Source organism: Lingula anatina, chromosome 1 (assembly GCF_051362555.1).
Source record: "Lingula anatina isolate TDL-2025a chromosome 1, LinAna3.0, whole genome shotgun sequence".
Classification (NCBI taxonomy): Eukaryota; Metazoa; Brachiopoda; class Lingulata; order Lingulida; family Lingulidae; genus Lingula; species Lingula anatina.
The window spans coordinates 55,783,672-55,799,583 of NC_141767.1; the positions used below are offsets into that span (position 1 = coordinate 55,783,672).

The following is a 15,912-nucleotide window of genomic DNA, read 5'->3' on the forward strand; positions in this document are numbered from 1 at the left end:
ACATATGACTACATGGAGAGGCCAACCATCACAAGTTCTCTAATCACACATGCGGTCCAACAACATTCACCACCCATATGTATGGGACCTCATCATTCTTAAAAACATGCGGTTAACAAATGAGGCCAACAAGAATTAAAAATTGATAAATCTTTGCTAGAAATAAGTCAAGTCCCTAGACAATCTAACTTGGTGTTGTTGCTTTTATGTATGCCTGAATATTTAGCATAAATCACCTGGAATTGGCAAAATAGCCCATAACTTGGAAGCAAAGTATCCCACAGGACTTGATTATTTTTTTTACTGTGACCTATCCCTTCCAATGCTGCACTTGCATTACCTAGCATGATAAGCAGCTTTATTATTACTGTCACTAAATCATTCTGCTACTTTACTATTCTGCTGGGAATTAAGAAAAAGAACAAATGGATTCCAATCTTTCGTCCAGACAAACCACCAATGACGTAGTCCTTCCTGTTTTAATGAAATTAAGAAGCAATTGATGGAGTCTGCAAGCAGATAATGTGGCGCATCATGCATTCTGCTTCTATGTCCTTCTAATGACCACAGATACCATCACATGTACTGGGAATATTGTATATATTGAATACTTTTTTCTAAAAGTAGGAGATTGCAACACTAATATTTAAGACACTAATTTAGCATTAACATCAATATAATTGGAGTCAGCTGCCATGCAAGCATGTTGTTTGATGGCCTGTGCAGTCTTATGCGCTTACATGTACTTAATGTGTTTTGCTGCTTGGTCACATTACAGGTCTGGACTAAAAATAGACATAAAAAAGAAAAACACTGTCTCGTTTTCTTGCAGCATGTCTTCTAGCTAAATACTTTCATGTATAATAATATAATGAAAATATCATACAAGTCACATAACAGAATAATTTGTTTTTTCACTACAAAAGATGGTAACTATGTTACTTTAATTTGTGCAAGTTCTATTGCTCTGGGTATTCATTGATGAGCAATTCAAAAAGAAAATGAGAAATGATTATTATATTTGGTTTGAAAATTATGCACCATCACTTGTATCCAAAGTTTCAATGAATGAACATTTAATGCTTTTGTAATACAGAAAACATAATTTGAAGGCGCTCTTCACTGACTACATGGAATTATTACTTATGAAGATACCAGTATGCTTTACTGATTGTAACTGTCACAATACAAAAAATTCAGATGATGGAGATTTTGTTATCCACATGAATGCCATGCAATCTGACTGGTATGTAAAACTTTCATGTAGACTTTATAATAGATCAATTGTAATGGGAAAAAAGAAATCCTCTTTATTGTCTGGGTGACACCTTTCTTTTCTGACTGACTTTGTTAAAGCTCAAACCAAAGAATTGCTTTGAAAAAATCATAACTCAGTAGGTAGTGTTATTATGTTGCACTGCATGTATTCTATTCACCAGTGATAAAATCTGTAATCTATTATCAATGAAATGACTTTAGATGCATGTTTTTATAGCCTACTCTGTTTTGCTAGTCTCACACATAATTGCTGCTAGTATAAATTTGATTCTCTTTACACATGTATTGAAAAGTGACATAAATGTGTAATGCAGCACAACGGTTTACCAAAGAACAGAAAAAAATGTCATACCATTAAAATTTGATCTTTTGGCAGTACATTGTATTTCAGGTGAAAGATCTTGATACAGGTTATATGCATGCACGTATATTGTCAAAGTCAGTTGAACTCTAAGGTTAAGTTGATAGCTTTGGTGTCATACCACAATGACAAAGTAAAATGAGTGTTGGTGAAAAACCAGGCCCTTCCTACTTCAATAAATCATCTCATCCCTAAAACCTTGTAGACTGTTGCCTATCCCTACAGCTTGCAAGAAATACTAGTAATTTGTCCACTTGTAGAACTATTGCTAATCTACTGTTTTTTCTTAGAAGTATACTAGTTAAAACTACGTATATTTCAACATTTCGAAATTGTAACATTTTCAAAATCTAAATCACTGTTTTAACAAATATACATTTCCCTGTTGAAAATTATAATTGTTTATGGTAATTACACATGCACGGCACTTTTTTGAGGTACTTTCACCAGCATGCTTTGTTCTGACTATATTCCTCACCCACCCCAAAATTCTCTTATGGTTACCTTTAAGATATCACCAAAAAATCGATACATAATTATGCCAATGGTTTCCTTAACAGTCTATTCATTATATTTGTATCAATCCTGTGAGCTATAAAAAGACTAAAGAACTAACATCAGGGCACTTCACAGAACTCACACGCGTTGTTTAAACACATGGGCAAATACAATTACACACATCTAACATATGTTAGCCACTTTGGCGTTACCAAGAAACACAGAAAATATCTCAAGTATGATACATATAATGAATTCCTACATCTATTAATAGGTCTACTAATGATTCTAAGCAATCGTGTCAAATTTTCATTTGCTTTATGATATCTATGTTTCAATAAAATGATGGAAGAGTTACAATGAAGCTGCCAAAGAAAACATATACTAGTACAATAAAATAATCATCACATTTGGTTTTAAAAATGATTTACATTTCTTTCTATTTCATCGAATTTACCTCAGCCATAAGTCGTGTAAAGCAAAAAACTTGAGATAAGTGCCTTGTTGTAACCCATATACCTGACAGCTCCAGGCAGTGGCTGTCAGTATGTCTTTTTAGCATTGACTCAACATCAAACTTGACATATATTACACAACTTAATGTAGTTATTTCTGCTTGTAGATAGAAATTACCAATGCTTTCTTTCTTTCTTTCCAACATACTCAAAAATACTGAACATGGAAAATTAAACCTGATATAATAAAGGGAGTATATGCATGAACAAAGTAGATGTAGCAATGATATTTACAATGAAAATTTCTTGAAAAACAAAAAAAAAAAAATTAATGGAATAAATATATATTGTTTCATCCAAACAAAATCTACTACATCAAACACTATGGGCATAAAACACTGCCCTTATCACTCAAAATCACTCTACACAACCATAAACATAATTCACATCTACCAGAAGTGCCCACATACACTGATATATAAACATGAATTTACCTGTATATGATTATTGTTATTTATAGAATATTTCCCGACATCACCCATTTCCAAAGTAGTCTGCTGCAGTGTTTTTATTTTATCTACTTTTCAAAATATTTTCTTTGGTACTGTTTCTGTCCTCAGCAGTATCAAATGTATCCTAATGTATTTACATGCAGGTAAATACTCCCTTCATCTTACTCGGTATAATCCATCAAAAAATCCACTCCTCTTTAAAAATCTTTAGTCACAAAATCCTTTGTAAAAAATGACTGTCATACAATCTTTGTCCATCAAAAGGCCTCTCCAACAGAATTAGTCAGATATGATACAGAGGGCACACTTCACTTCCAAAGCTCTGCTGGCTGTATTGATTGCACAAGGGTCCTCAAGCATGTAAATGTACTGTGTGTTGCCTGCCCAGTGGCAATTTTTTTTTAATGTCCAAAGCCGGCTTCTTATGGATGCACGTGCACCTACAAGTACAACTGGCACGTCCCTTCTTACCAGGGCAAAGAACAGGTCCTGTTGTCACACTGCTGAAGGCCTCAATAACTTATCTCTCTGCATGCTTGTCACACAAAGGCAGTCATCTGAGACAGCTCCTGCATATCAAATGACTCAACGCTGGCATTTAAATAGAGCTCGAGCTCATGTGTCTAATCTCATTCATGAAAAAAGCTACATCCCAGGTATGCTGGTTTTAGGGATAGGCAACCACAGCAATTGTGCACTTTTTGTTTTATACAAACCATGTTACAGATGGACCAACAAACTTAAATATAGAATATATCACTTGCTTTTTTTTTCTATTACTGAAAATTGGTATTAAGTTCAATTGCTTTGTCTTAGTTTTTTACCACATTTTTTTTCTCATTTCCTTTACTTACATTTTTATTACACAGGGTAGGTAACTTTTCCAAGAAAAATCAATGTTTTACTCCCAGTTAAGTCATCAGACACACTTATTCGTACATGAATAGTGTACAGGTTGAAGAGGACTTTTTATGACATTTTAATGGTCTCTGTGATTCTGGCTACATTGAAATTAGAAATAAAACAATAAATGTGAGCCAAAACAAAAACAAGAATTTTGGGAGAATTTTAAAAGTCTAACTGTGTAAACTGTTCATTAACCTTAAAATTTAGGAATGAATTTGATGAAGTTATACATATTGATATTTTAAAATTATGTATAAATTGTTTATCACTTTTTAGCACAATTTTTCTCAAAAAAAAAAAAAATAATAAAGAAGGGTAAGAGGATACAGCAAATTAATCAAGGTATATCAAAATTGTAATTAGATGAGTGAAATTATGCAGGCATACTAGAATTCTGATAACAATTGTTTTACTTTGGAGCTACTTCATGAACTAATATTAAGACAAAAAGTTAAACACTGATCTATTGTCAGTGCCCCTTGTTCCTTCTAATTGATGCTAACACACAGACTATATTTCATACTGTGACTTAAAGCATGATGTCTGGTAATAAGTATAGGTCAGACAGTAGAGCTACAATGGAAGATTGTTTTTTGTACTTTTTTTTTCACCTGAGGCATTTCTTAAAGTTCAATAAGGGGTAAAATAAATGTTTACACCTAAAGAAATATGCAGCGACCTGACACATTAGATAAGGCAATCCATATTATTTAGCTCAAGTGAAAATGTACAACAAACATCTATTCACAGCAACCCAATATAACGGAAAAATCAAGAAACATGATGCATTAAAATATGACTCATAGAATAAGAGATACTGAAGTGGTCTTTAATAATTATGTTTAAATTAAACTTCAATTCTTATTTAAATCCAAAGATAAGAGATTTTTGTAATATTCTGGATCACATTCTGCTCAGTCAATGGCTAACATGGTAATCTGCATTAACCACAAGTAAAATAAGCACAAGACTGCTATTGAGATTTTGGCTTTTTATGTTATCAGATTATCATGTTGGACAGAAATTGAGGCCAGTAAACATACTTTCTTGGTACACTTTAACATTATTATAGAGAGAAAAACAAGACCTTATTTCACCTCTGTACTTAGTGACACTATCACAACATTATCCCATGAGAAACAGCACTAGCTCATTAGATTGCCAACAACTCTCCAATCTTTTCTTCAATCTATAAGCTGCCTATATCAATGGAGTCTGAAAGCAATCATTCCCTGGAGATCTCATGGTGTGATTGTGACTTCATCTCCTCTACCACAATGCATAATGAATTCCAGCCCAACTGACCATGTCAAGACAAGTACAGAAGTCACACATATCCTAGAACACTATTTATAGACAACAGTTTCTCTTTTATATTTCAACATTTCATCAGTTTGGTAGGTGACAGAGATTGAAAACTCTTGTCACAAACTACTATAAAAATTATCACTAAATGAAATATTTCCCTTGGCATGTCCAATTATTCCATGGAAATGATAAGTTTTTGTTCAGTTTGTGACAAAAGAGTGTTTGACATAAGTCCCTCTTTTAATCCTCAAAAATTATATAGCCATCTCCAAGTCCACTCATGAAATGCATCACACACACACACACACATACACACAGGTTTGTGAGTGGAATTCTTTTAGAATTTTTACGTAACAAAATACTATCTAACAAGACTCAAAAGACTCCAAAGCTGTCATTTATCAGGATGATACAAAATAGTTGATAGCTTTGTACAATAAATGCATAGGCTTTTAAAATTGCAGTTTGATATATATCAACCACTGTGACACTATTTTATATCATGTAAAAAATATAAGAGGCCCAGAATTCTCCTTATAAAACAACTAAATTTTGGGCTTAGCTTTAATATCAGCTAAATTTGGATAACTGACGGTGTAAGGGGAATTTTTGGCTATTGGTCTGAGAATGTTTTTTTCACAAACCAGTGGTTGACAAATTGGTACGTCTTAAAACGGTTGCCATTACCACTGTGAGAAAAATTTAGACTGAAGATGCCTAGAATTTAATTTTAATGGCTTTGTTTCAAGCTGCCCCCCCCCCCCCCAAAAAAAAAAACTTTATGAAACACAATTCATCAGAACAAAGTGGAAAGTTGCTGATCTTGACTTTCAGACCTAAAATTTTGGTGAACTAACACATGAATGATAATAATGTAGTACCTGATCCAGTTTTTCAATGAAATAAACTAGAAAAGCACTCCGAGAGTGCAGACGTCAGCCAAGGCAGCGATTATTGATTATTATTGATTATTGATTGATTATTCATCTGAATCACCACTAAAAACTAATCACTTCTATGTTAACCCATTTCCCACCTACCCTTAAAAATTTCATCAAAATCGATCCATAACTTTTTGAGTTATGTTGATGACAAACAAACAAACAGACAGACAGGCAGAGGTGAAAACATAACCTCCTTGGTGGAAGTAATTAACTATCCATCTACAACATATATCTTGTATTATTATAATCTTTACATACTTCTTAACTAGAAAAGCACTCCGAGAGCGCAGACCTCCGCCAAGGCAGCAGTTTTTGATTATTATTGATTATTGATCTGGATCACCACCAAAAATAATCATATCTAAGTTAACCCATTTCTGACCTACCCTGAAAATTTCATCAAAATCTGTATATAACTTTTGAAGTAATGTTGATGATTGATTTTTGACTAATGATTAATGATTATTGATTGATTATTGATCCGGATCACCACCAAAAACTAATCACTTCTAAGTTAACCCATTTCTGATCTACCCTGAAAATTTCATCAAAATCTGGCCATAACTTCTGAAGTTATGTTGATGATTGATTTTTGATTATTGATTATTGATTGGTTATTGATCCGGATCACCACCAAAAACTAATCATCTCTTCCTTGGCCTACTTCTGACCTACCCTAAAAATTTCATCAAAATCGGTCCATTACTTTTTGAGTTATGTTGATGACAAACAAACAGATAGACAAACAGGGATGAAAACATAACCTCCTTGGTGGAGGTAATTAATTTGAAGATCAGGTATAAATTCTCATTTAAGTAGACTACTCATGATTTAGCTTGCATCAAAATGAACAGAAAGATTTGATTTCAAAATTAATACCAATTTTGACTTGTGGAAATCTTTGGTGAAACTTTTCCCTGGCTAAGTCTGCTATATCCTTATCAGGCATAGACTTAATTTTTTTTTTTTTTTTTTTTTTTTTTTTTTTTTTTTTTTTTTTTTTTTTTTGAAATAGGCCCCAGTTAAATATACTTTACCTCTGCATTTTGAACGATAATCTGAGGAATGTTGTAAGTATTCATGTCATGGCTTGTCCCAAACATAGTATTATCAGTTAGGAGGAAGTCAAGAGCTCCATTGTGTTTATTTGGCACAATTCCCAGGGACATTGTCATAGTGTTGATACAGTGAAGCAGTTACCCCTGAAGTCAAAACATAGAAATTAAATCAAATGTCTCTATAGCAACAGTAACTCCTTAATTTCCACATGCTGCACTAAACATACACTGCACATATTATGCAGATACTCTCGTTCTACTATTTTTTAAATTTTTTACCTCACCAACATGACATTAATAACAGGTACAGTACACATGCTCTCTATACATCTGAATCTGAAAGAATACATTCTTGATGAGTGAACTCTTCTGATAGTTCTAATTTGTATTGATGAACAGCGAAACGTAATTTAGGCTTTCAAGACTTACCTGATACCTAAAGTATACTGACATGCACAAGCTCATAAAGCTTTGGGATTATAAGTAATTACTCTTTCAAAATCATTTACCTAAAGTGTCAAATTTATGTCAGCAGTGTTCTACAAATAAATATACCCATAAACCCCATTTGACAATCTGCAGATAAATTCACATGACAAAACACAATTTGCTGTATTCATAACCATATGAACCAAAGGAGTGGGGCTGCCTATTTATCTGTTTTTCACTACTAGTACAGTAACATTATTTATTGTACATTTATTACCTGACGTCCTTTCCGTATTTTCTTTTGGACATATATCATATAGAATTCCCATTAGGTCAAGACCTAGATGACTCTTAATCCTATATAGCATCAGCGCATGTCTTAGGGACATAAACCGCAATATGGAAAAGACATCCCAAAGTATAGCTTAAAACTCTTGTCTCACTTATATTACCAAACTGCATTAAGGCAGAAACAGTTTTTCCGTCAATATGTCAACAACTGATAACAGCTATCAGCAACCACTTCTGTGATCCTTTTATCTGCTTTGAAATTAAGATCTTTTCTCTTGACATTCTGATAGAGATTTGTCAAGTGCATATTCCTTTGATAGACAATACTTACTATTCAATAAAAGTATACTAGTACATTGCAGTACAAAATCAATCTTAGCTTTTACAACCTATAAATACTTACAGATCTATACAAACATCCAGTACTAAGATCAGACTGATCTTGAATGTATCATCACTAAAGCACTATAAAAGTCCTCTGATTTAAGATGGAAAATAAAACATTGATTCTTTGCATTTAATAAGAGTGTTAAAATCAACATATATAAACTAGCGGATCAGAGAGGCGATACCGCCTCCGGATATAGTACCACCAGCTGGAGTAAGCGCATTCGTATGGAAAACCCCCCAAAAAAGGGACACCACCACCAGTCTTGTGCTTGACAAGCTCTATAAAATGCAATCAACAAGAGTTCTCAAAATATGCAAAAAAAATTAACTAAAAATGGTACAATCAAGCAGATTTTCAAATTGACCTGTATTTTCCTAACATTGATCACTCCTGTAATTCTCTAGACAATAGACCTATTGGTTTTCCTTGAAATGTGTTGTCAGTGCTGCAAATATGCTGACAAAAGAAAAAACCTAGGGGCAACACTGGGCATATCTCTGCTAGTTTTGAAGATATGAGGTACAAGAAAATATGCAAAGCTCAGTTCATGGTGAACAAGGCAGCAAAGCTGTCAAATGTACAGACAAAAAACAGGAAATAACTATGCACAAAATAGGCTACTGTCAATTCTGATGCAAAAGTACATTATGTTAAACTGCAAATTCAACATCAAATTCTAATTATGCTCAACAGGTAATACCAATGTAAGTAAAATGTGTAACAAGCATAAGGCTTCAGGCCCATGGGAGTTCAAGTTCACACTTTGAAAATGTATAACTTCCAGAAAAAGAAGCCAATTAGACTGCTTTTCCAACTCAGGCTGCATTTTAGTCCTGTATTTCGTTTTTGAAAGTATGGCAATTATAAGTAACACGGTTTTCCCATAATGGTCATCATGGCAGCAGCACCCAAAATTGTGTTTTCTTCTATTCTGATGCAATATTACATAATGGTTAACAGCATAATGACCATCAATTTTTAATAATAAAACATATGTATCATGGATTTTCAGAAAATATGACTAGCATGGGTCTTCAAGCCCGTGGAACTTCAAAATCACACCTTGAAAATGCCAATATGTGAAAAATTAAATTTTCACAAAAAAACTGTTTAACTGGCAGTAAGAATTACCAAACAGCCAAAAAGTAAAACTGCCTTCCACTTATCCCACTTACAATGAAAGTGCACAGCGCCGGCGACAGCGACGGCGATTACAGACGTAGGTGATGGCAATATGTACAGACACATCTGTACATATTTACTGTACTATTTGAGAACAGTAAGTGACATGGTTTTTCTTAAATGGTCATCATGGGAGCAGTGCCCAAAATAGGATTTTTTCAAATTTTGATGCAATATTACATAATGTTTAACAGCATAATGACCATCAATTTTTAATAATAAAATATTAGTATCATGGATATTCAGAAAATGTGACTAGCAAAGGTCTTCAGGCCCATGGAACTTCAAAGTCACAACTTGAAAATGCCAAAATGTAAACAAGACCACACTGTTCTGAAATGTTTTTTTCCCATTTTTAACAATTTTTAACATAAAACAAAATTAACAGTGTACTGCCATTTTTATATGATCAACTAAGAAAATTGATGAGATGGGAAAAATATCAATAGAGCAGTGTTAAATGTCCAATTTCTTCCATTCTGAGATTCTGAACATAGTGAATGATTGAATCTGACAAACTGCAATGATATGAGTTTATTTCCATTTTTGAAACTTTATTACACAATACACGATAACAAGTTTACCATCATTTTTACAACATCAACTAACAATGTTGTTAAGATGCAGGAAATGTCAAACAAACACTTTCATGTATCTTATTAATTAAATAATGAAACTGTTAACATGCCTACTAAGAATTGAATCTGAGGAAATGTGAAAAAACAGCATAACTTCTAAAATAATGGCCCGATTATGCTGATTTTTTAACTCAACCTGCGTTTTAGCAGGATTGATCACTCCTGTGAGTTTAATGACAATTGGCCTGTCTGTTTTTCTTATATTGTGTTTACAGTGTTGCATATATGCTGAAAAGTGAAAAAAAAAGCATAACTACTAAAATAGTGGCCCGATCATGCCGATTTTCGAACTTGACCTGCGTTTTAGTAAGATCAATTACTCCTGTGAGTTTCATGACAACAGGCCTATCGGTTTTCCTTGGAATGTGTTTACAGTGTTGCAAATATGCTGAAAAGTGAAAAAACAGCATAATTTCTACAAAAATGGCTCGATCATGCTGATTTTCGAACTTGACCCCGTTTTATGAATATTCATCAGCTCTGTAAATATATAGCCAAAAAGTAAAACTGCCTTCCACTTATCGTGTTTATAAGGAAAGTGCACAGCGCCGGCGACGGCAACGATATATATACCCCCCCCGCAGGTGATGGCAATATGTACAGACACATCTGTGTCTGTACATAAAAAGTAGGTCAAAGGTCAATTTCAATGTTGCAGTATATGACTTCCTATTCAAGGTCAATAGTAATCATGGGCATTTCTTTGCCAATTTTGGAGAATTAAAGGGCCAGAAAACATGCAAAATGCAGTTCATCATAAAATAAGGTCAAATTTCAGGGTCACAGTTAGATTGCCAGTATATATGACTTCCTAATCAAGTTCAATAGTAACTATTGAATATAGTTTATCTTTGCCAGTTTTCGAGATATAAAGATCAGAAAATTTGCAAAAAGCAGTTTATGGTGAAAAGTAGGTCAAAGGTCAATTTTAAGGTCACAGTTAGATTGCCAGTATATGATTTCCTGTTTAACTTTAATAGTAACTATGGACCTGTCTCTGCCAGTTTTGGAGACAAAAGGGAAGAAAAATTTGCAAAGTTCAGTTCATCATGAAAATTAGGTCAAAGGTCAATTTCAGGGTCACAGTTAGATAGCCAGTATATGACTTCCTATTCAAGTTAAATAGTAACTATGTGCACAGTTTTGAAAGTATAAGCATTAAAAAAGTTGCAAAGTTCATTTTATGGTTAATTGTAGGTCAAAGGTCAATTTTAAGGTCACAGTTACATTGCCAGTATATGATTTCCTGTTTAACTTTAATAGTAACTATGTACCTATCTCTGCCAGTTTTGGAGACAAAAGGGAAGGAAAATTTGTAAAGTTCAGTTCATCATGAAAATTAGGTCAAAGGTCAATTTCAGGGTCACAGTTAGATAGCCAGTATATGACTTCCTATTCAAGTTTAATAGTAACTATGTGCACATCTTTGCCAGTTTTGGAGATATAAAGATCAGAAAATTCGCAAAGTGCAGTTTATCATGAAAAAAGGTCAAAGGTCAATTTCAAGGTCACAGTAAGATTGCCAGTATATGACTTCCTAATCAAGTTCAATAGTAACTATATACATTTCTTTGCCAGTTTTGAGGATATAAGGGACTTAAATGTTGCAAAGTTCAGTTCATGGTGAAAAGTAGGTCAAAGGTCAATTCCAAGCTCACAGTTTAATTGCCAGTATATGACTTCCTATTCAATTTCAATAGTAACTATGGACCTATCTTTGCCAGTTTTGGAGATATAAAGGAATCAATGTTACAATTTTGGAGTTACCATAATGTGCTATAAATTTCCTGTAAAAAAATTAATTGAAATAAAGAAAAGGTCATTTCGGTTGAAATTCTTGAAATGGGAGGTGCTCAGAAGTTCCAGATATTCAAATTTCATAAAATAATGTCATTTTTGACCAGAAGTTGTCTGCCTCGCCAAGCCTTATGTTTAATTTTCCAGGGGTTCAAAATTTATTATACATTATCCGTATTGCACATTTTGCTTTTACCACCACAATTTTTGATACAGCATAACTCGTAAACAGTATGGAAATAAAAAAAAAACGGAGACCACGTACAGTGTTGGGCTTGACATGCTCTACAAAATGCAAAAAAGAATGGGTCTCTAACATTAACGGTTCCCGAATTAGAGACAGTTTTCAGTTTCGGTATCTTACGGCTGCTACTCCCGTGAAAATGCACTGATTGACCCCAAACTCACTGAGATGAAAGATGACCTGAAGGGTAACACCTTCCAATAATATTATAGGTTAGTTTCTGAACATCAGTGCAAAAAATTTTATTTCGTAAATAAAGGTCAAAGGTCAAATCCAAGGGTATATTTGAAATCTCCACATATGACTTTTGGTCAGCAGTCTGTAGAAATTTTTCCCATAATTCCTTCAGTAGGGTAGATAATTAGCATTTAATTTTGCCATTTTTGGACAAGGGTGCATTGCAATGAGGGCCACACCTAGACCCCAGCACTGACAAAGCCAAAATTTTACGTGGAACGAGTTGAGATTATAGGTGACCTAAATCCAAGAGATGGGCACGCAGGCCCTTACCGTCTAGGAGGAGAAGCGGTAACGGTAACATGGCAGCGGAGCCGGCGGAACGATCCGGACGGGACTAAAACCATGTGTACCGCCAGCGCCTACGCTGGTGGTACAATAATATATTTCCACATTTAATTTGCAAAGTGAAAACAAAACTCATCCTCTTACCATACTCTCTTGATATTTATGAAAGCTATCCACAGATAAAATCAATCTTAGTTGTTACAATTTATGTGTCCTTACAGATCTATACAAACATGCAATACTAATTCAAATTATCAGATTACATGAACCGGTACATACTGCTCATACACGGATGCCATTAATTAACACCTTATCATAAATCAAGGTAAAAATTATATGCACAAATAGTTCAAAATATTCCTTTACTTGAAAAAGTGTTAAATAGCCACTGTCAAAAATATATTGTGTATATTATTATCATATTGAAAATCATATTATTATTATTTGAAAATGTTCATACTTGTACACATTACATCAGCTGCATACAGGCAGACACATGTACATGACTAAATTTCCTCTATGTAGCAGACTTCCATTGAGCCATTATATCAAGGCTAGCACAAATAATATCTGACCAACATGGGCAAAGTTGTAATGATTTAGGTTCAAGCTAGGGTATGGGTGAAAAAAAATAATGAAGTATGACTTTCAAAACCATATTGGTGTCCATCCAGGCATACGGCAATACAGAGTATTGTAACGCATACTGCTATCTTATGAGTCAGCGTAAAAACTTTTTACATATGCCACAACTCAAGGTTTACATTGAAATATAACAAATTATCATAATGGCATCAAAAAGGCATCAAAAAGCCATCAAATGTTCCCCATATGCCTGGAGTCACAAAGAAATGCTTGCAAAGAGCATTTTCTGTAAAATGCTGTAGAAGATGAGGAATTACACTGTTGTGACTAGTTGTTATCAAAAACTAGCAAACATTCGGAAGCTAAGGTCATTCAAATTAGTTAAATTTGAATGACCTTAGCTTCCGAATTCTAGCCAATGAACAATTTGTTATCAAAAGGTTTGTCAGGAAGTGATAAATTAAAATTTGATTTTTGGTGACAAAAGTCCCATTCCCACACAGCATGGTAATTGGAATTCTAATGCGTGTATCTAAATTCATTTTTTTGGCTTCACAGACCAAGAAACAAAATCACAATTCACCTTGCCAGATCTCACTGGCAACTCTATTGACGCTTGCTTGGGGAGTCACAGTATGTCCTGGTGAACAGGGGCATTTGTTTCCAGTCTCTATACAAGTAACAATCATGCTTTTGCTTTTGCTTTCAATAATCACGATATTGCATATGCATCTATCAAACTATGGTGTAAAATTATTCAAATGTTTGATGATACATTAATGAAACAAGCATACATACATGAGATAAATAGTTACAAGTTGCTGACACCTTATGTTCCACCCACAGTATTGTAACGATTTTTCATAGCCTTAAAATTCATGGTAAAATTGCTGCAGTAAGCTGTAGCCTTTTGTTTACATTCTTGTGTGTGTTGAACTTTGAACCTTAAGTTGGAATGGCTTGTAAGTGGTATCAGTTTACTAAAGAGGTGATTGTGGTGTCCAGTAGAGGGGTTGGCGGTCAACCATTCAAGGCCGTCCACTTTTCCTCTGCCTGCCAGTCAAAGTAGCAGTGAACCATTCAAGGCCGTCCACTTTTGAAACGTATAAATACAGCTGCTCTACGCAGTGTTGGTCAGTTAGAGTTCAGTTAGAGTTACTGTAGAGTATAGTGGCAGTACTCAGTGAGAGTATAGTGTCAGACTTAGTTTCACAACTTAGTTTGAATCAGTTTCGCAATATAGTTCCAGTTAGTTTATTGTAGCTGAGTTGCAGTTGTTTAAATTAGAAGTACAGCAGTACAGCAAGAATAGAGACAGTGTTTAGTAAAAGATACAGAAACATGTACATTTGTGTTGAAAGTTATTCGTAGAAATAAAGTTTACAAAACAGAGACCTTGTTTTGTTGGTGGCAGCGAAGTAAGAGAACCGTACACTGGTGGCAGAAAAAGAAGACCTCTACACTGGTGGCAAGCGCTGGGATACAGACTTTAACACGCCAAGAGAAAAGCTCAAGAAATCAAGAAATTCAAAATGCCTCCTAAAAAGGACAACAGATCTGACCAGGAGGATGTGAGAAACCTGGAGGAACAATTAGAAGAAGCCTGCAGAGCTCTTGAAGCTGAAAAAGAAAATTCTACTCACAGATTACAAAATGCTGTAGAAGAAGCAGAGGCAGAGAAAGAAAGATTAATTAGAAAAGCAAAAGAAAATGCGGACATCTTAGAGGCACGTGCTGAGGCTGCAGAACAGAGAGTCAGAGCCCTAGAGCGACAGAAAGAGACAGAAATAGAACACAGAGCCCAGAATGAACGCATATCAGAAACAATAACCCCTACACTTACCCCATTTCACAGAATTAACGGCCGTAGTAACTTTGAAGTTCCTTTGCCCAGACAGACTCTCTTTAGTGGAAAAGAATCCTGGGAGGGTTTCATTGAACCATTCAAAGCACTAAGCCAGACTTGTGAATGGAGTGAGTCTGAGAAACTGTTTAGATTATGTAACAGTCTGCGTGGTGAGGCTGCTGATTTCGCCTTTGTGCAGTTGTCAGCAGAAGTGGTAAATTCCTACCCTCTGCTACAGAGGGCATTGCAAAACCGATTTCAAGAAAAGCGTACTACAAGCTCCTATCTATCAGAGCTAGAGAATAGAAAGCTTAGTTCAAGAGAGAAATTGCCAGAGTACATCTCCGATATTAGAAAGTTGGTGTTAAAAGGTTACCCCACGGCTGACTGCACCACCCGTGAGACCATTGCATTGCGCCATTTCATAAAAGGGTTGCCAGACCATCAAGCCGCCGTGGCAGTGGGCATGAAAACGCCCAAAAATCTAGACGAAGCAAGGGAGGCCCTTGAAATGTACAACAGTCTAAGAGAAGAGGCAGTGAAAAGACCAAGTGTTAGGGCAGCAAATCCTGAGGCTGTTGTAACAGAAAGTCAGCTACACCAGCTTGAAAAGAAGTTTGACAAGAAGTTAGATGAAATTAAAGACTTGATAATGAAAGAGAAA

The 15,912-nt window shown here is 34.7% G+C and overlaps 1 protein-coding gene across 4 annotated transcripts in view; it reads right to left on the bottom strand.

The window, feature by feature from the left end:
- Nucleotides 1–7,380, bottom strand: part of LOC106167044 (four and a half LIM domains protein 2) — a 49,669-nt gene extending 42,289 nt beyond the window's left edge. For 3 of the 4 annotated variants that reach the window (XM_013545717.2, XM_013545720.2, XM_013545721.2), the window contains exon 1: nt 7,300–7,380. In XM_013545717.2, coding sequence (XP_013401171.2) covers nt 7,300–7,365 — 66 coding nt within the window. In that variant the 5' untranslated portion in view covers nt 7,366–7,380. Of the gene's footprint in view, nt 1–3,086; nt 3,585–7,299 lie in introns of those variants that run through there. The other variant, XM_013545718.2, reaches the window with a different exon arrangement.
- Between the last annotated feature and the right edge of the window lie 8,532 nt (nt 7,381–15,912).